The sequence below is a fragment of the Oncorhynchus clarkii genome, chromosome 19 (genome assembly GCF_045791955.1).
Source record: "Oncorhynchus clarkii lewisi isolate Uvic-CL-2024 chromosome 19, UVic_Ocla_1.0, whole genome shotgun sequence".
NCBI classification, from domain to species: domain Eukaryota; kingdom Metazoa; phylum Chordata; class Actinopteri; order Salmoniformes; family Salmonidae; genus Oncorhynchus; species Oncorhynchus clarkii.
In genome coordinates, this window is record NC_092165.1 from 14629048 (window position 1) to 14649560 (window position 20513).

At 43.4% G+C, this 20513-nt stretch overlaps 1 protein-coding gene across 1 annotated transcript in view; it reads right to left on the bottom strand.

The window, feature by feature from the left end:
• LOC139375546 (uncharacterized) overlaps positions 1-18510 on the bottom strand; it is a 61824-nt gene extending 43314 nt beyond the window's left edge. Inside the window, exons 1-4 of the mRNA XM_071117376.1 lie at positions 18042-18510; positions 17749-17879; positions 16392-17555; positions 8276-9709 (exon numbers count right to left, since the gene is read on the bottom strand). Coding sequence (XP_070973477.1) covers positions 8276-9709; positions 16392-17555; positions 17749-17879; positions 18042-18318 — 3006 coding nt within the window. The 5' untranslated portion in view covers positions 18319-18510. The remainder of the gene's footprint in view (positions 1-8275; positions 9710-16391; positions 17556-17748; positions 17880-18041) is intronic.
• Between the last annotated feature and the right edge of the window lie 2003 nt (positions 18511-20513).

A 20513-nucleotide genomic window follows, 5' to 3' on the forward strand; every position in this document is an offset into this window, starting at 1 on the left:
TATGTAATTATGGCCCCAAAATAATTTGACTGATAAAAAAAAAATCTGAGTGGCTGGTAGATTTTTTCCTGTACCTGCCAGTGGCTGGTGGACCAAAAAGTACATTTTAGGCCTTGATGTTAGCTGATTAAGATTGTCATAGAACAAAACGTTTAAGATCTAAGCCAGTGGTTGTATCCAAATACCCATACTACATCCTAAATAGAAAGGCTGTTTGAGTATGTGATTTTTGTTTTGTTTTATAGTATGTGACATTTTGAAAATGTTGTACGCTTGAAATGCCTGGATGTCATAGTCATTTCGGCTTCTCACATAGTATGGATGAATTGTAAACTTTTTGGACATTTCACACCAACAATGCATTCACACTGGAAAAAAAGGAGGACATTGAGATATCATAGTTCTCTGGAAGTAAAACAATATTTTTTTTAAGTTGGCAAAGAAGACGAGCAAAGAGTCTCTGTTAAAATGTAATTTGTGTTTTGTTGTCCTTAAAAATATCATGACCATTGAATTGGACATATTTGAAAACAGATTTATAATAGGGATGATATTTAGATTTAGAACTGTGTATCCAGAGATTTTTGAGGATTCACTTTCTGGTTTATATCTGCGAAGCCATATCAAAGGAGTATGCTACGGCTGTGGCATAACGCATACTTTTTAATAAACATGGTCATAAATAGTATGAGACAATTTGTTTTATACCTTTATTTAACTAGGCAAGTCTGTTAAGAACAAATTATTATTTACAATGATGGCCTAACCCGGACGACGCTGGGCCAATTGTGCGCCTCCCTTTGGGACTCCCAATCGCGGCTGGTTGTGATACAGCCTGGAATCGAACCAGGGTCTGTAGTGACGCCTCTAGCACTGAGATGAGTACATACCATGCAGTTTAAGTATATAGTACACTGGTATGGGTATTCAGACACAACCTGTGTTTACCACAGACCTTATTTCAGGCATTTATCCAAAAACCCTACAAAAACTCCATTAATTTCCCTATAGGCTTTGTACAACAAACCATGGAGGGTGTTAGTGCCTATGAAAAGACACCATTAAAATTGCTCTCTATATAGCATTATCCCCCAACACACTCCACCACCCCTTCACACTACTTTGGCCCTAACAGGTCCTACATCAACACCATCAGTCTGGGAGGCTGGAACCCCTTCTCTCAAAACCCCCGTAGTTCCTTCTACATTCAAATATGACACCCAAAAACTTCTCTGCTGCTTCTACCAAATCAATCTTCTGGGATTTCCATTCCATCTGTACAGTACAATTTAAAGGGATACTTCAGGATACTACTTCCCCAGGCAGATGGACTAGTGGATACCATTTTTATGTCCAGTATGGAAGTTAGAGCTAGTTTCGCAAGCCAATGCTAACTAGCTATATCACAATGTATCTGTTAGCATGCTCTTCAAGAATTGTACTCCCACTGGGCCAAAGTCATCTCTAGTATTTTCCTGGTGATTCGGTTGAGGCTTGGAAGCCTTCACCTCACCTCTCAGCGCAGGATCTTACAAATCATTTTTCTCAGGTTCAAAATGAGAGTTCACCATCTCTCGACTGCTCAGGGTTTTCAGGAGAGGAAAATCAAATCAAACTTTATTTGTCACATGCGCCAAATACAACAAGTTACCTTGAAATGCTTACTTACAAGCCCTTAACCAACAGTGCATTTCAAGAAGAGTTAAGAAAATATTTACAAGGGCGTCCCGGGTGGCGCAGTGGTCTAGCTGTGCCACTAGAGAATCTGGGTTCGAGCCCAGGCTCTGTCGCAGCTGGCCGCGACACAATTGGCCTAGCGTCGTCCGGGTTAGGGAGGGTTTGGCCAGCAGGGATATCCTTGTCTCTTCGCGCACTAGCGACTCCTGTGGTGGGCCGGGCACAGTGCACGCTGACCAGGTCGCCAGGTGTACAGTGTTTCCTCCAACACATTGGTGCGACTGGCTTCCGGGTTGGATGTGCGTTGTGTCAAGAAGCAGTGGGGCTAGGTTGGGTTGTGTTTCGGGGGATGCTTGGCTCACGACCTTCGCCTCTCACGAGTCCATACAGAAGTTGCCGCGATGAGACAAGACTGTAACTACTACCAATTGGATACCACAAAATTGGGGAGAAAAAAGGAGTAAAAAAGTAAAAAAACAAAACAAAAAAACATTTACCAAACAAACTAAAGTAAAAAATAAGTAACACAATAACATAACAATAACAAGGCTATATACAAGGGGTAGCGGTACAGAGTCAGTGTGCGGGGGTACAGGTTAGAGGCAATTTGTACATGTAGGTAGGGGTGAAGTGACTATGCATAGATAATAAACAGCAAGTAGCAATACAACAAAAATGAGGGGGGGGGGGTCAATGTAATAATCCCGTGGCTGTTTGATTAATTGTTCAGCAGTCTTATGGCTTGGGGGTAGAAGCTGTTGAGGAGCCTTTTGGTCCTAGGCTTGGCACTCTGGTACATCTTGCCGTTCTGTAGCAAAGAAAACAGTCAATGACTTGGGTGACTGGAGTCTCTGACCATTTTATGGGCTTTCCTCTGAAACCACCTATTATATAGGTCCTGGATTGCAGGAAGCTTGGCCCCAGTGATGTACTGGGCCGTACGCGCTACCCTCTGTAGCGCCTTACGGTCAGATGCCATACCAGGCGGTGATGCTACCGGTCAGGATGATCTCGATGGTGCAGCTGTAGAACTTTTTGAAGATCTGGGGACTCATACCAAATCTTTTCAGTCTCCTGAGAGGGAAAAGGTTTTGTCATGCCCTCTTCACGACTGTCTTGGTGTGTTAGGACCATGATAGATCATTGGTGATTTGGACACCAAGGAACTTGAAACTCTTGAACCGCTCCACTACAGCCACGTTGATGTTAACGGGAGCCTGTTCGGCCCAAATTGTCCTGTAGTCCACGATCAGCTCCTTTGTCTTGCTCACATTGAGGGAGAGGTTGTTGTCCTGGCACCACACTGACAGTTCTCTGACCTCGTCCCTATAGGCTGTCTCATTGTTGTCGGTGATCAGGCCTTCCACTGTTGTGTCATCAGCAAACTTAATGATGGTGTTTGGCCACGCAGTCGTGGGTGAACAGGGAGTACAGGAGGGGACTAAGTACACACCACTGAGGGGCCCCAGTGTTGAGGATCAGCGCGGCAGACGTGTTGTTGCCTACCCTTACCACCTGGGGGCGGCCCGTCAGGAAGTCCAGGATCCAGTTGCAGAGGGAGGTGTTTAGTCCCAGGGTCCTTAGCTTAGTGATGAGCTTTGTGGGCACAATGAGTCAATGAATAGCATTCTCACATAGGTGTTCCTTTTGTCCAGGTGGGAAAGGGCAGTGTGGAGTACGATTGAGATTGCATCATCTGTGGATCTGTTGGGGCAGTATGCAAATTGGAGTTGGTCTAGGGTATCCGTGATGATGCTGTTGATGGGAGCCATGACCAGCCTTTCAAAGCACATCATGGCTACCGACGTGATTGTTACGGGGCGGTAATCATTTAGGCAGGTTACCTTTACTTCCTTGGGCACAGGAACCATGGTGGTCTGCTTGAAACATGTAGGTATTACAGACTCAGAGAGATTGAAAATGTCAGTGAAGACACTTGCCAGTTGGTCTGCGCATGCTTTGAGTACACGTCCTGGTAATCCATCTGGCCACGTGTCTTTGTGAACGTTGACCTGTTTAAAGATCTTGCTCACATCAGCTACAGAGAGCATTATCACACAGTCATCCAGAACAGCTGGTAATCTCGTGCATGCTTATGTATTGCTTGCCTTGAAGCGAGTATAAAAGGCTTTTAGCTCGTCTGGTAGGCTTGCGTCACTGGGCAGCTCGCGGCTGGGTTTCCCTTTGTAGTCCGTAATAGTTTCCAAGCCCTGCCACATCTGACGAGCGTCAGAGAAGGTGTAGTACGATTCAATCTTAATCCTGTATCGACACTTTGCTTGTTTGATGGTTCGTCTGAGGGCATAGCTGGATTTCTTATAGAGGTCCAGATTAGTGTCCCGCTCCTCAAGTGCCAGCAACACCGGATATCAGCAGGTCCTCATGGACTGCAGACTGGAAAGACAAATTGAACAGAAAAGCATGAAGGTTTATATTAGAAACTCTTCACTATACACACAGAAACATGACATGATAAAATGTTAACCACAGTCAAACACATCTCTAACACTGATTCAAGTACCAAACAATATGGAGTCATTGGAGATTCTAAAAAAGAATGGCAATGTGTTGACTCAAATTAAGTATGTTTTGGTTCAACTGAGATAAGGAAAACCTTAATTTCAACAAAATAGTCCTACGCTCACAACATGAAGTACCGTACTTTTATTGCACAAAACGATACGTGACTAGTAGAATAACCATTCTCACTATGGTAACACTTGACCTTTTCTATAAATCTGGTACCCTCGCTTTTGATCAAATTCATATTTAACACTGTCATTACATTACACACTACTTCATGTCAAGTAAACATAGGCACTCAATTCCTCATTATAAAACATGACCATCAAACAGGACAAGGTTGACTTCATCAGTGCATTTTTACAGACACCATCACACCAACCATCACAATCATCTACTCTGTCTCATCATACTCATTCTTTCCTCAGTTAATCTCATCCAGTTCCCTACTACATCCTAAACCAACATAATTAACTACAAACAAACTAACTAGTACTACGTTACGTCACTATACTCTATACATGGACTGTGTGCATTTTCTGCTGGTGTATCCTGAGGTAGCGCCTCTCTGAGAACCTCTTCCAGCAGTGTGTACAGGCAAATGGTCTCTCTCCCTTATGGACTTACAGGTGCATCTTCAGCTGGTGCTGGTGGGAGAACATATTCTCACACAGGCCAAAAGATTTTTCCCCATGTGCATCCTCTGGTGGATCTCCACCTGTTTGGGGAAACAGAAGGCTTTCCCACACAACAAACACAGGAAGTGCTTATCATGGCCACCGGATCTACTGATAGCATTACTACTACTGTCACTTGTCAATGGGCTTGTGTAGCCATTTAGTGTTGAGGCACTGGCATTGTCTGAGGTCTGGTTTAACATAAGGAGAGTGTGAGGAGGATGAAGGCCAGGGAGTGTCAATTGTCACAGGGTTCATGTTCCAGTTGATAGATCCTATAGAAGGCAGGCTAAAGGCAGCATCGGTAAGGGGGTCAACCTCAGGCGCCATCAGTCTCTCTGAATCAGAACTATAGGGCTACAGGACCAGAGAATCGCTAGCCGAGGACAAGTACATTAGAGTGTCTAGTTTGAGAAACAGACGCCTCACAAGTCCTCAACTGGCAGCTTCATTAAATAGTACCCACAAAACACCAGTCTCAACGTCAACAGTGAAGAGGCGACTTGGGGAACACAGACACTGGACAGAGGAACTCTGCCTAGAAGGCCAGCATACTGGAGTCGTCTCTTCACTGTTGACGTTGAGACTCGTGTTTTGCGGGTACTATTTAATGAAGATGCCAGTTGAGGACTTGTGAGGCGTCTGTTTCTCAAACTAGACACTCTAATGTACTTGTCCTCTTGCTCAGTCGTGAACCGGGGCCTCCCACTCTTTCTATTCTGGTTAGAGCCTGTTTGCGCTGTTCTGTGAAGAGAGTAGTACACAGCGTTGTATGGGATCTTTAGTTTCTTGCCAATTTCTCACACGGAATTGCCTTCATTTCTCAGAAGAAGAATAGACTGACGAGTTTCAGAAGAAAGTGCTTTGATTCTGGCCATTTTGAGCCAGTAACCGAACCCACAAATGCTGATGCTCCAGATACTAAACTAGTCTAAAGGCGGCTAGTTTTATTGCTTATTTAATCAGCGAAACAGTTTTCAGCTGTGCTAACAATTGCAAAAGTGTTTTCTAATGATTAATTAGCCTTTTAAATGATACACTTGGATTAGCTAACACAACGTGCCGTTGGAACACAGGACTGATGGTTGCTGATAATGGACCTCTGTACACCTACGTAGATATTCCATTAAATCAGTTTCCAGCTACAATATTCATTTACAACATTAACTATGTCTACACTGTATTTCTGATCAATTTGATGTTATTTCAGTGGACAAAAAAAGTGCTTTTCTTCCAAAAACATTTGTAAGTGACCAACAACTTTTGAATTGTAGTGTATATTTAGTAAGTGTATATTGGTTCAAAAGCGCTGTCGGTGTTTGCAGAATAGGGTGAGATCAGATGTGACGTGAAAGTCTTAGAATGAAAAGTCCCATTTTGTGTTTATTAAAGATGAACAAGTTTTAAATACACCATATGAAAACATACAGTATACACATGCCTCAAATAAAAATTATCATGAACTTGATAAACTGCATAAATGAAATCATTTTCTCATTAAAAGTGTCTTGGGAAAAAGTAGTAGAAGTTGAATGGAAGTAATTAAATAGTTAAATAACCTACGCAGTACAAACACAATATGTAAAAGACATTTTAGGCTTATACAGTGAGGAAAAAAGTATTTGATTCCCTGCTGATTTTGTACGTTTGCCCACTGACAAAGAAATGATCAGTCTATAATTTTAATGGTAGGTTTATTTGAACAGTGAGAGACAGAATAACAAAAAATCCAGAAAAAGCATGTCAAAAATGATATAAATTGATTTGCATTTTAATGAGAGAAAAAAGTATTTGACCCCCTTTCAATCAGAAAGATTTCTGGCTCCCAGGTGCCTTTTATACAGGTAACGAGCTGAGATTAGGAGCACACTCTTAAAGGGAATGCTCCTAATCTCAGTTTGTTAACTGTATAAAAGACACCTGTCCACAGAAGCAATCAATCCGATTCCAAACTCTCCATCATGGCCAAGACCAAAGAGCTCTCCAAGGATGTCAGGGACAAGATTGTAGACCTACACAAGGCTGGAATGGGCTACAAGACCATCGCCAAGCAGCTTGGTGAGAAGGTGACAACGGTTGGTGCGATTATTCGCAAATGGAAGAAACACAAAAGAACTGTCAATCTCCCTCGGCCTGGGGCTCCATGCAATATCTCACCTCGTGGAGTTGCAATAATCATGAGAACGGTGAGGAATCAGCCCAGAACTACACAGGAGGATCTTGTCAATGATCTCAAGGCAGCTGGGACCATAGTCACCAAGAAAACAATTGGTAACACACTACGCCGTGAAGGACTGAAATCCTGCAGCGCTCGCAAGGTCCCCCTACTCAAGAAAGCACATATACATGGTCGTCTGAAGTTTGCCAATGAACATCTGAATGATTCAGAGGACAACTGGGAGAAAGTGTTGTGATCAGATGAGACCAAAATGGAGCTCTTTGGCATCAACTCAACTCGCCGTGTTTTGAGGAGGAGGGATGCTGCCTATGACCCCAAGAACACCATCCCCACCGTCAGACATGGAGGTGGAAACATTATGCTTTGGGGGTGTTTTTCTGCTAAGGGGACAGGACAACTTCACCGCATCAAAGGAACGATGGACAGGGCAATGTACCGTCAAATCTTGGGTGAGAACCTCCTTCCCTCAGCCAGGGCATTGAAAATGGGTCGTGGATGGATATTCCAGCATGACAATGACCCAAAACACACGGCCAAGGCAACAAAGGAGTGGCTCAAGAAGAAGCACATTAAGGTCCTGGAGTGGCCTAGCCAGTCTTCAGACCTTAATCCCATAGAAAATCTGTGGAGGGAGCTGAAGGTTCGAGTTGCCAAACGTCAGCCTCGAAACCTTAATGACTTGGAGAAGATCTGCAAAGAGGAGTGGGACAAAATCCCTCCTGAGATGTGTGCAAACCTGGTGGCCAACTACAAGAAACGTCTGACCTCTGTGATTGCCAACAAGGGTTTTGCCACCAAGTACTAAGTCATGTTTTGCAGAGGGGTCAAATACTTATTTCTCTCATTAAAATGCAAATCAATTTATAACATTTTTGACCTGCGTTTTTCTGGATTTTTTTGTTGTTATTCTGTCTCTCACTGTTCAAATAAACCTACCATTAAAATGATAGACTGATCATTTCTTTGTCAGTGGGCAAACATACAAAATCAGCAGGGGATCAAAATACTTATTTCCCTCACTGTATATGAAACAATGTCTGGATGCAATATTCTACCCAGGAATATTCAACACTGAAATCTTACTCTCGTTATTCCAAATTCATCTGTGGATCTTTTCTGCTGACAACAATTAAAATTATTTTTTGTCTTTAATGCAGGATTTGATCTAAACATCAGAAGCTATCGAGTGGAATGGTTACTTTCTATGTTATAGAGTGGGATGGTGTTTCTGCTGGTGTATCCTGAGGTAGCTCCTCTCTGAGAACTTCTTCCCACAGTGCGTACAGGCGTACGGCCTCTCTCCAGTGTGGACTCTCTGGTGCCTCTTCAGGTCACCAGTCTGAGCGAAGCACATATGACACTGGGCACAGCTGAAAGGTTTCTCCCCTGTGTGGACCCTCTGGTGCCTCTTCAGGTTGCCAGCATGGGTGAAGCACATGTGACACTGGGTACAGCTGAAGGGTTTCTCCCCTGTGTGGACCCTCTGGTGGATCTCCACCTTCTGGGAGCAGCTGAAGCCTTTGTTACAGAACATGCAGAGGAACCGCTTCTCTTTTCCACCCATTGTTGCTCCCCCTCTCCGCGCCTTGGCCCTTTCGTCGTTTGAGTTCAATACCTGATTGGAAAAAACACGGCTGTGCAAATCGGAAGGTTCCATCGACATGGACACTGTGTGTAACGGGGAGTGGGTTGCGACATTTAGATTTGTCCCTAAACGTTCCCTGTAGTCTAAGAAGTCACTAGTGTTGCCCTGCGAGTGTCCTTCTCCTAAGTGAGTCTCGTCTGCATTCCAGTTAGCCAGTTTCTCTTTCCCGACCGTTGTTGCTCCCCCTCCACGAGTCTGGGCTACAGCCCTATCGTTTAAATGTAATACCTGATCAAAAATCACATGGCCGTGTGAATCGGAAGGTGCCATTGATGTGGACACTGGGTCGCGATCCCTGAACGTGTGTAAAGGGGAGTGGGTGGCGACATTTAGATTTCCCCTGTAATCTAAGAAATCTCTGTCCTGTGAGTGTTCATCTCCTAGGTGACTATTTGCATTCCATGTGGGAGGAGCGTCGCCCTCTACTTTCACAGTCACCTCATCTACCACTATAACATCCCCTTTCTCATCTAGGCACCCTTCAGAGTATACACTACTACTGTACCGGTTCCAGTCCCCTCTAGACAGATCAGTCTGGGTCTCTAAACCCAAGGGCATGTTGCCAGGGTCCATCTCTGTAGCGTAAGAACAAGACAGATCATCAACGCCAGTGTCTAATGTATCACCATCTCCACGGGAATTAACTGTCCCCTGCCTCTGGTGAAATACCATTAAATGCTCTGAGTGTGGAGCAGGAAGACAGTCCAGTCTCTCGGGGTCTGATTGGTGGTTAGATCCTGTGTGTAATAGCCTTTGTGTTACAATTAAAGTCTCTGTTTCTGTCTCCGTCTCTGCCTTGAGGACGGCGTTCGGCGTTCCACTGACCTCCGTGATGCTGCATCGGGTCCTGGTCTGGGGCGCAGCAGTAGTGGTGAGGTCCTCGGTGGCTACAGGGAGCGCCACTCCATGAGCTGCTCCAGTCTGGATGTCTCTGCTGTGCAGCGGGTCCTCATCTCCTTCAGATCTCTCCAGCTTGACCCCAGAACCTGCAGCCTCTGCATTTGCAGACTGACACAAGAAGAGGGGAAGTTGTTACCAGTAAATGAGTAGAATTGAATAATAATGTCATAGGGAAGTCTCACAAGCTCCCATATGGCAGATACATGAGGATGTACATGTAAGCAAGCAAATATCTGAGGAGTTTTTCTGAAATAAACTGGCCACATTTGATGTACTGTAATACTATTACATTAACCTCTATCACGATAACATTCTTGGTTGAGGTTCCACTCCCCTCATCAACAGTGATTGGTTGGTCATCTCTCCATGTGTTGTGTCCCGCTGGCTTCACAAAGCTCCTGTGGCCTCCAGTGAGATTTCCTTCACCAGAGAGAGTGATTGGGAGGAAAAGAGGTGGTTAGGTTATCTACTGTCAATGCTTAATACTTATACTACACTATTGACCGTTTTGACAGTGTGTAGAATTGGCAAGAATGTAAGGTAACGCTTCGCATAACTTCTTGATATACCATTTATAGATTGATTTATTATGTTCCATGCATCATATTGCTTTTTAATGCAGTAAATGTTTTCTGATTATGATATGATAGTGGGTCTTTCTGCAAGTGAACTAAAGGAGAATTATTGCATACTAACAAAAAACTGACCAAGACCCAATTCCAGTTAACTTAGCCTGGAAACTATGTCGAATTACATTGAATTCTACTAAAGGCACAAATGAGCGTTTGGATAAAAAAAAATTATTCTCACGACCTTTACAAGCCAGTATGTTGAATACAGTTATTTTATGTTACTTTACCGCTATGGGTGATAAATGTGCTGGAAGTGCATTCATATTTTAAAAAGTTGACATAATCATAATTTATTTGTATATATTGTCTAACATTCCTACCTGCAAAAGGACCAACTGCACAGACATCAGGCAAAATAAATAAAAGTATTTTATTCAGCATTCTGGCTTGTCGAGGTCCTGAGAGAGAACTTTCCTGATTCAAACGCTCATTTGGCGTGGTCTCCAATGTCATGAAATTTAACATCAGGTTTCTGGACAATGGTTAACACATCTAAAGTCAAACATGTGCAGATGTGAACTGGGCGACAGGCCCCTCAACCTCGGCAAACTGTACCTCTTGCCATTCCTCTGTATCGGTCAAGGATTTTGACACTACCGGGGCGAGTGGCGAGGATGCGCTCCCGTACCATCTTCAGTTCGAGTAGCTGTACTTTCCTTCGCAATGCGCTGTTTTCTTTCTGGCTTTGAGTTATTTCCAAACGAAACACTGCATAGTCATCGTCTACCAGTTTACAGACCTCTGCCACAGCTGCATTCGCTAACACCTCCATGATGGAGGCTATTTGAGTGTGAAAAACCATACAGTTAGCCATTGTTAGCTAACATTAGCAGCTAGATAGTTAGCGTTACTTAGATAACAGATCGATCAACCAAGGCCCGTCTACAACGAGAATTAAAGACTACCTACTTTATGATACTCTGCAGTTAAATGACTCATATTCTGAGTTCCATGGTGTAATACATGTCTAAATAACAATATAAATGCTAACGTGGAAATTTGTCTTTGTCACTGTTCACTTCCGTTTACACTTCTTCAGTGGTTTTTAAATGGCGGTTGGCAACCAACTTTAGTGATGCATTACCGCCACCGACTGGAGTGTGGAACAGAGACAGGGTAGTTCTAAAGTTGAACCATACCTAATTAAACTGTTCATCGTGGATACAATTTGCAAATAATTAGCTTTACTATTTTACGGGACTGATGGTACTCATGGTGCTTTCAAGACAACTGGGAACTAGAGATGAAATCATGACTTCAGTGACCTTCAGGTCTAAAAGTCAGAGCTCTAGAAGATGCCCGAGTTTCTGGCTTGGAAATCCTAGTAGGATGACTGTTCAAAACGATTTTCCCTAGTCGGATCTAGTTTTTTTCAGTTCCTAGTTGTATAGAATGCACTGAAGTCAGAGGGATTTCCGAGTTCCTAGTTGTTTTGAACAAGGCATTAGTCTCAGCGAAGGGAGGGAGAGAGTAGCAGAGGGTTGGCCTCTTGCGGTTCCTGTTCTCTCCTTCTCTTCCAGCTCTCTCTTTCTGTTCCTCCTGTGAGACTGACCAGAGAGAGGGGACACTGTATTCCACTTGATGCCAAGTCGCACCGCATCTACCTCGTGCCCATATGTATATTGTTCCTAAGACCAGACAAAGTGAAATATTCCTTGATATTAAAATAAACATGACTAGCTGTTACTAATAATAAAAATGCTATCGATACACTTCGCTACTGATTCATTGCAGTGCGAGTGTAAGTAGGGAGAAGCACGTTTTGTATTTCTGAATAAAATCTTAGACATGAACACACATAAAAACAGCAGCTCTTTGCTATATTCTTTGACAGTCTCTCTCTGGTAATGGTTTTAAAAGTTATTAATTCTCTAGTATCAGCTTTGCTCTGGCCGGGTCATGATTTGAGCTATTCGATTGGTAATTTGAGCTATTTCATTGGTCATCGCAGTAGGCGCACTAGATTTAGCCACATACAGGTGAAGTCGGAAGTTTACATACACCTTTGCCAAATACATTTACACTCAGTTTTTCACAATTCCTGACATTTAATCATAGTCACAATTCCCTGTCTTAGGTCAGTTAGAATCACCAGTTTATTTTAAGAATGTGAAATGTCAGAATAATAGTAGAGATAATAATTTATTTCAGATTTGATTTCTTTCATCACATTCCCAGTGGTCAGAAGTTTACATACACTCAATTAGTATTTTGTAGCAGTGCTTTTAAATTGTTTAACTTGGGTCAAACGTTTTGGATAGCCATCCACAATAAGTTGGGTGAATTTTGGCCCAGTCAGGTTTGTAGGCCTTGTTGCTCACACACACTTTTTCAGTTCTGCCCACACATTTTTTATAGGATTGAGGTCAGGGCTTTGTGATGGCCACTCCAATACCTTGACTTTGTTGTCCTTAAGCCATTTTGCCACAACTTTGGAAGTATGCTTGGGGTCATTGTCCATTTGGAAGATCCATTTGTGACCAAGCTTTAACTTCCTGACTGATGTCTTGAGATGTTGCTTCACATAATTTTCCTGCTTCATGATGTCATCTATTTTGTGAAGTGCACCAGCCCCTCCTGCAGCAAAGCAACCCCACAACATCATGCTGCCACCCCGTGCTTCTTCGGCTTGCAAGCCACCCCCTTTTCCCTCCAAACATAACAGTGGTCATTGTGGCCAAACAGTTCCAATTTTTTTTCATCAGACCAGAGGACATTTCTCTAAAAAGTACGATATTTTTCCCCATGTGCAGTTGCAAACCGTAGTCTGGCTTTTTTATGGCAGTTTTGGAGCAGTGACTTCTTCCTTGCTGAGCGGCCTTTCAGGTTATGTCGATATAGGACTCGTTTTACTATGGATATAGATACTTTTGTACCTGTTTCCTCCAGCATCTTCATAAGGTCTTTTGTTGTTGTTCTGGGATTGATTTGCACTTTTCGCACCAAAGTACGTTAATCTCTAGGAGACAGAACGCGTCTCCTTCCTGAGCGGTATGACGGATGCGTGGTCCCATGGTGTTTATACTTGCGTACTATTGTTTGTACAGATGAACGTGGTACCTTCAGGCATTTGGAAATTGCTCCCAAGGATGTACCAGACTTGTGGAGGTCTACAATTTTTTTCTGAGGTCTTGGCTGATTTCTTTTGATTTTCCCATGATGTCACGCAAAGAGGCATCGAGTTTGAAGGTAGGCCTTGAAATTCATCCACAAGTACACCTCCAATTGACTCATTATGTCAATTATCCCACCAGGAGCTTCTAAACTTCACATTCATCTTCTGCATATCTACATCTATCACTACAGTGTTAATTGCTAAATTGTAATTATTCCTCCACTACGGCCTATTTATTGCCTTACCTCCCTAATCTTACCTCATTTGCACACACTGTATATGGATTTTTTTCTATTGTGTTATTGACTGTACGTTTGTTTATTTCATTTGTAACACTGTGTTGTTGTTTGTGTCGCACTTCTTTGCTTTATCTTGGCTAGGTTGCAGTTGTAAATGAGAACTTGTTCTCAACTGGCCTACCTGGCAAAATAAAGGTGAAATAAATGTTTTTTAAAAAGGCACTGTATTTTCAGATAACCAATTTGGCAATTAAGCAAACAACATGCGTAATTTAACTTGACATCGTCATATCCTCATCCTGGTAAGGATGTCAGTCGGACTACTGTCATCACCATTATAGATGGCCCGCAAATCAAACATTATTTGGATATAGCCATCTAGGTAATTATTTTAAAGTTGGCTTGTTAACCAGCCATATTGACGTGATCTGTTATTTGCTATCTAGCTAGCTAGCCAATTTCACCTGGTTCATCAATCAATATAGCCTATCATGTCTGTCAGCAGCAATCGTGATTATACACTGAAAAACTTGCAAAGTAAACATTATCTGCTAACATTGCAACGGCAAGTGCGCCCTTCTGCCACTTGACAGAGCCCACAAAGGATGGGAGCCCACAAAGGATGGGATATTAATCTAAACCACTCATACTTGTCAGATATAGTTCACTTTTATATCATGCAATTATCAAATGAATAGTGGCCACTACTGAGAGATGTCGTGGGCTAACATCAAATATCTGAAATGACATGATCAATTGATGTTTACTGATAATTAAAAGCATGCTGTATATTGGCTGTATAACTTTGATGTAGCTAAATCTGCACAATTGTTTTGCATGGAAATGTATAGTTCTGACGAGGTGATGATATTACAACCAACTTCTTTGGGATAGGGGGCAACATTTTCACTTTTGGATGAAAAGCGTGCCCAGAGTAAACTGCCTCCTACTCAGTCCCAGATGCTAATATATGCATATCATTATTAGTATTGGATAGAAAACACTCGGACGTTTCTAAAACTGTTTGAATGATGTCTGTGAGTATAACAGAACTCGTATGGCAGGCAAAAACCTAAGAAAAAAAAAAAAAAAAATACAAACAGGAAGTGGGAAATCTGAGGTTTGTAGTTTTTGAACTCAGCCCCTATCGAATACACAGTGGGATATGGGTCATTTTGCACTTCCTAAGGCTTTCACTAGATGTCAACCGTCTTTAGAACGTTGTTTCAGGCTTCTACTGTGAAGGGGGGCCGGATGAGAGGGGAATGAGTCAGAGGTCCGGCAGCAGCCTCGATCTCAGTCACGCGCATTCACACGAGAGGAAGCTCTCGTTCCATTGCTTTTCCGCTAGCGGAACCCCAGTCCTAGACAGGTTAACATTTATTTAACAATCCCTTGAAAACGGCACGCAGTTGTCAATGGTTTTAAAGGAGTTGGGGTCTCCTTGCCCCTCAAGCAGGCAAATCGAACACTCTGCATCTTATTGTGACGTTTTATTGATAACGACCTATTGGCCAGTGAGCGGCTTTGAAGCCACCGGTAAGCCATATTGGCACTCCCCAGAAGGAGCATGTCCTCCATAGGAAGGAATGGAATTCTACAGTTTTTCAATTAAAATGTTTCAAGGACAAAATTACATGTATTTAAAGCTGCACTATGCAGAAATCGCTCCCCCATTTCCTGGTTGTTCAAATTCAATTATAAACTGGGTGGTTCGAGCCCTGAATGCTGATTGGCTGACAGCCATGGTATTTCAGACCCTATACCACAGGTATGACAAAACATGTATTTTTACTGCTCTAATTACGTTGGTAACCAGTTCATAATAGCAATAAGGCACCTCGGGGGTTTGTGATATATGGCCAATATACCATGGCTAAGGACTGTGTCCAGGCACTCTGCGTTGCACATATGAACAGCCCTTAGCCATGGTATATTTGCCATATACCACACCTCCTCTGCCCTTATTGCTTAAATAGTTCACCTAATTTCCATTTGTGACAAAACAAGTAAGTATAGTGCAGAGAATCAATCTACCATCTAAACCGCTGTGAAATATATTTTCCATGACGAAAAATATTATACTTTCAGTTGTTTGAAGCCGGTGTACAAAACGGAAAGTAAAAGACGCAAAAATGATCTCTTCTTAGACTTGATTTCAATCAGAATGACAGATCTATAACTCACATTTCTATGTGAATTTGGTCAGGTCACCAAAAAGTTACATATTGCAGCTTTAAGTATTTATTTTCCTAGTAGGGACAGTAATATTAGAACCTTAACATTTTCCTTAAGTCTAATTTTTTTTTCTCCATTTTCCTTTCAAAAAAATTATGTTTAGCTTACATAATATAATTTAAAGTATGCATTAAGATGTCTGTATTATAATAAACATGGCAAAAACAAATGTAGACATTAATAAATGCATTCTGGAGCTTCCAAAATGTTTTTTTTACATGGGTGGGGGAGTGCCAAGATGGAGGCGCGGTTTCAAAGCAGAGCCCCTTATCAGTCATCTAGTGTAATATATAAATCGACACTCTGGATTCTCCTCCTGGAAGAGAGGTGATGCAGAGGACACAGACATATATGAACACACAGATAATAAACACACTATCAACATGGAGAGTTTACCCATCCCCATTACATTTGAGTCCTATACTGAAAAAAGGCAGCTATGATAAGTCAAAAGTAATCAGTGGATCTATTCTGCTGACAAATTCATCTTTGTCTTTAATGCAGGGTTTGATCTAAACGTCAGAAGCTATCGAGTGGAATGGTTACTTTCTATATCATAGAATGGCATGGTTTTTCTGCTGGTGTATCCTGAGGTATCTCCTCTCTGAGAATCTCTTCCCGCAGTGCGTACAGGCGAATGGCCTTTCTCCCGTGTGGACCTTCAAGTGCATCTTCAGGTTGCCTGCCAGGGCGAAGCGCATGTGACACTGGGTACAGCTGAAGGGTTTCTCCCCTGTGTGGACCCTCTGGTGCATCTTTAGGTTGTCCTGGCGGGAGAACCTCTTCTCACACTGGGTACAGCTGAAGGGTTTCTCCCCTGTGTGGACCCTCTGGTGCCTCTCCACCTTCTGGGGACAACTGAAGCCTTTGTGACAGAACATGCAGAGGAATCTTTTCTCTTTACTATTGCCTGATGTGGCTCCTTCCCCCTGAGCCTGGGCTCTAGCCATGTTGTTTGAGTTCAATAACTGATCGAAAAGGACGTCGCTATGTGAATCGGAAGGTGCCATCGACGTGAACACTGGGTCACGACCCCTGAACGCATGTAAAGAGGAGTGGGTGGCTACATTTAGATTTGTCTCTAAGCTTCCCCTGTAATTTAAGAAATCTCTGCCCTGTGAGTGTCTGTCTCCTAGGTGACTATCTGCATTCCATGTGGGAGGAGCGTCACCCTCCACTTTCACCTCATCTACCATTATAACCTCCTCTTTCTTATCTAGGCACCCTTCAGAGTATAACCTATTACTGTACCGGTTCCAGTCACCTCTAGACAGATCAGTCTGTGTCTCTAAACCCAAGGGCATTTTGCCAGGATCTATTTCTGTAGCGTAAGAACAAGATGGATCATCACTGCCAGTGTCTAACGCATCACCCTCAACATCCCCACAGGAATTAACCGTCCTCTGGCTCTGGTGAAATACTGGTAAATATTCTGAGCCGGGAGCAGGAGGACAGGCCAGTGGCCCTAGTCTCTCTGGGTCTGATCTGTGGTCAGATCCTGTGTGTAAGAACCTGTGTGTTACAGTTAAAGTCTCGGTGCCGGACTCTGACTTGAGGACAGCGTTCTGCAGTCCACTGATGCTGTGTCGGGTCCTGGGCTGCGCTGGGGCGGGGTCCTCTGTGGCTACAGGGGGCGCTCCAGCCTGGATGTCTCTGCTGTGCTGTAGGTCTTCCTCTCCTTCAGACCTCTCCTGTTTGACCCCAGGACCTGTAGCCTCTGCATCCGCAGACTGACAAGAAGAGAGGAGGTTATTACTGGTACATGAGTTGAACAGGATAACAATGTCCTAGGGAAGTCTCACAAGCTCCCCATTGGCAGATAAATGATGATGTACATAGCTGAGGGTACCCTTTCTGAAATAAACAGGACACATTTAATTTACCAAGTAACACATTTTTTTTATGCAACACTATTACACTAACCTCTATCACGATAACATGCTGGGTTGAAGTTCCACTCCTCTCATCAACAGTGATTTGTTGGTCGTCTTTCCATGTGTTGTGCCCTGCTGGCTTCACAAAGCTCCTGTGGCCTAAAGTGAGATGTCCTTCACCTGAGAGAGTGATTGGGGGGGAAATAGGTGGTTAGGTTAGGCACTGTCAATGCTCAACACTATAGTGTACAATATTGACATTGTCTACAATTGGCAAGGATGTAAGGTAACACCTCTAACTTCCTGATATACTACCCAGTCTCGGCCTTCTGCAAAATGTACCTCTTGCCATTCCTCTGTATCGGTCGAGGATCTTGACACTACTGGGTCGACTGGCGAGGACGCGCTCTCGCACTGTCCTCTCTGCGCGCTCCCGAGCCACCTTCAGTTCCAGTAGTTTCCTCCGCAATGCCCTGTTTTCTTTCTGGCTTTGAGTTATTTCCAAACGAAACACTGCATAGTCGTCGTCTACGAGTTTACAGATCTCTGCCACGGCTGCATTCGCTAGAACCTCCATGATGGAGGCTAATTGAGTGTGGAAAACCATACAGTTAGCCATGGTTAGCTGACGTTAGCAGATAGCTAGGTAGCGTTACCTAGATAACATCTATCAACCAAGTCCTGTCTCCAACGCCAATTAAACACTACATGTGGTAAGTACGTGATGCTGTGCAGTTAGATTAATCATATTTTAAGTTCCAGGGTGTTTTTAAACGTCGAAATAACAACAATAAAAACGCTATCGTGGAAATTGTTCTTGTTGACTTCCGTGTACTTCTTTGTGTAAGTTTCCGGCAGACTATACAAGTATTGCTGCCTTTCACAGGTCGGAGGGTGAATTGCACATTGTCACACAAAACGGGGAATTAATCTCACCGCCATCTAATCCAGGGATGGGACCTGATTGGTGTAACACTTTTGCCCCAGCTAACAAACATGACTCCAATAATCAACTAATTATGACCTTCAGTTTAGAATGCAATTAGTTTAATCAGCTGTGTTTGGGATGGAGAAAAAGTGTGACACCACTCTGGTCCCTAAAGACTGGAGTTGCCTGTTCCTGATAACCCTACACATATACACCACTATACCTCAAAAACGCACCACCCCCTATCCCACTACTTTAGCCCTACCAGATCATACTCCAGGCCAACTGACCAGGAGCATGGAACCCCTACTCTTCGAAACCCCTTGTAGATCTCTTGCACCCACAAATGTCTCTGCTACTTCCACTACCACATGTATTTTCTGGGATTCACGCTTCATCAGTGCAGTACAATTAACCATAGCAATAAACACAAGAAATCCTACCTTACTAAAACTCATCCTCTGGATCTCTCTCTTATTCACAGGGGGGCTCCCAGTCTAATCACTCACCCTTGGGCTATCCTATACTCTCTTCACTGCCTCAGAATAGGACACTCTAACTCTGGCAATCTCAACCTGTCTCTCCTTCAAAGGGCACTTTGGATCCCCAGTTGCATGGGTGCCCCCACAGTGGAGACTGCTTTCTTTATCCCAACTTTACACCATCTCCGACTATGCCCTCCTGTACATTTCCCACATCGCGGGATCTCCTTTCTACACACTGCTGCAATATGTCTGAGTCCTTAGCACATAAAGCACCGTAACGGGTTCGGAACAGATGCCATCACAGTTTAGCAAATATAACCTAACCTGACCGTATCAGGTAGAAACTCTGTGTCAAAGCTCAACGAGACAGACCGTATTCTCTGTCTTGCCATTGCCACCGGATCTACGTCTCACCAAACAGCGGGTGTCACAAACACCAGGAATATTATTTTTCATTTGATCCACCTCTACACTCAACGCTACCCCATTGATCACTCTTTTGAGTGGCACCCTGCTCTGAAGAACAAAGCACTACACATGTCGATCCCAGAGACATGTGACACAGTTTCCCCGCTGCCTCTGTGCGGAGGATGCACAAAAAAGCTAAACAATTCCACTTCTCAAAACTTTGACAGATGTACAGTTCCCAGTTTGTCCTTTACTCCGCTTAAAACAATGTACGGGTTGGCCAAAAAAACAGAATCCACCTCTCAGGGCAAACGTTGGAAGTCTCTACCACACCTGTCACCTCAGGTACTTCATCCTGGTCTGGCTCACTTCCAAACACCATGTCACACCCTCGTTGGTGACTTGTAACAGGAGACAGGGTCTCACACTCAGTAGTTGTTTTGTACTCTTTAACACCATTACTAGGTATATATTCAGGAGACGTAGGTTTGGCCTGGCGCCTTTCTTCCCATTCTTCCACGTCTGCGTTATAAGTCAGAGAGAACTAGACAAATCATAGAGATAGGTAGAGGACTCATATTTGTATCTGTGCCATTATAGCTTCAGTGATTGCCTCAATGGCACTGCCCACGTTATCTCCATTTTGAATTTTTACATTTTCTTATTCACGATTGGCTGATCCCTCCTGATGTCCCGGTTGGACATGACTCCAACAGGGTTACCAGGAAGTCCCATGTTGACTACATTAAAATGGTGGAAGCCCTCAATGGCGCTGCCCATGCTAATATGGCCTTTTGGTCACTAGATGTTTAAATCATTCTCTATGAGCCAAATCAAGACACCCCACTTCCATTTACACTGAGAAAGGATCTTATTGGTTGGGGTCATAGCTCAAAGGGTTTGGTTAACCCTCCTGTTGTGTTCGTTTCATGTTAATTAATTCTGTGTTCCTGGTCCAAAATGACCGCCCCATTATAGATGATTATAAATCCT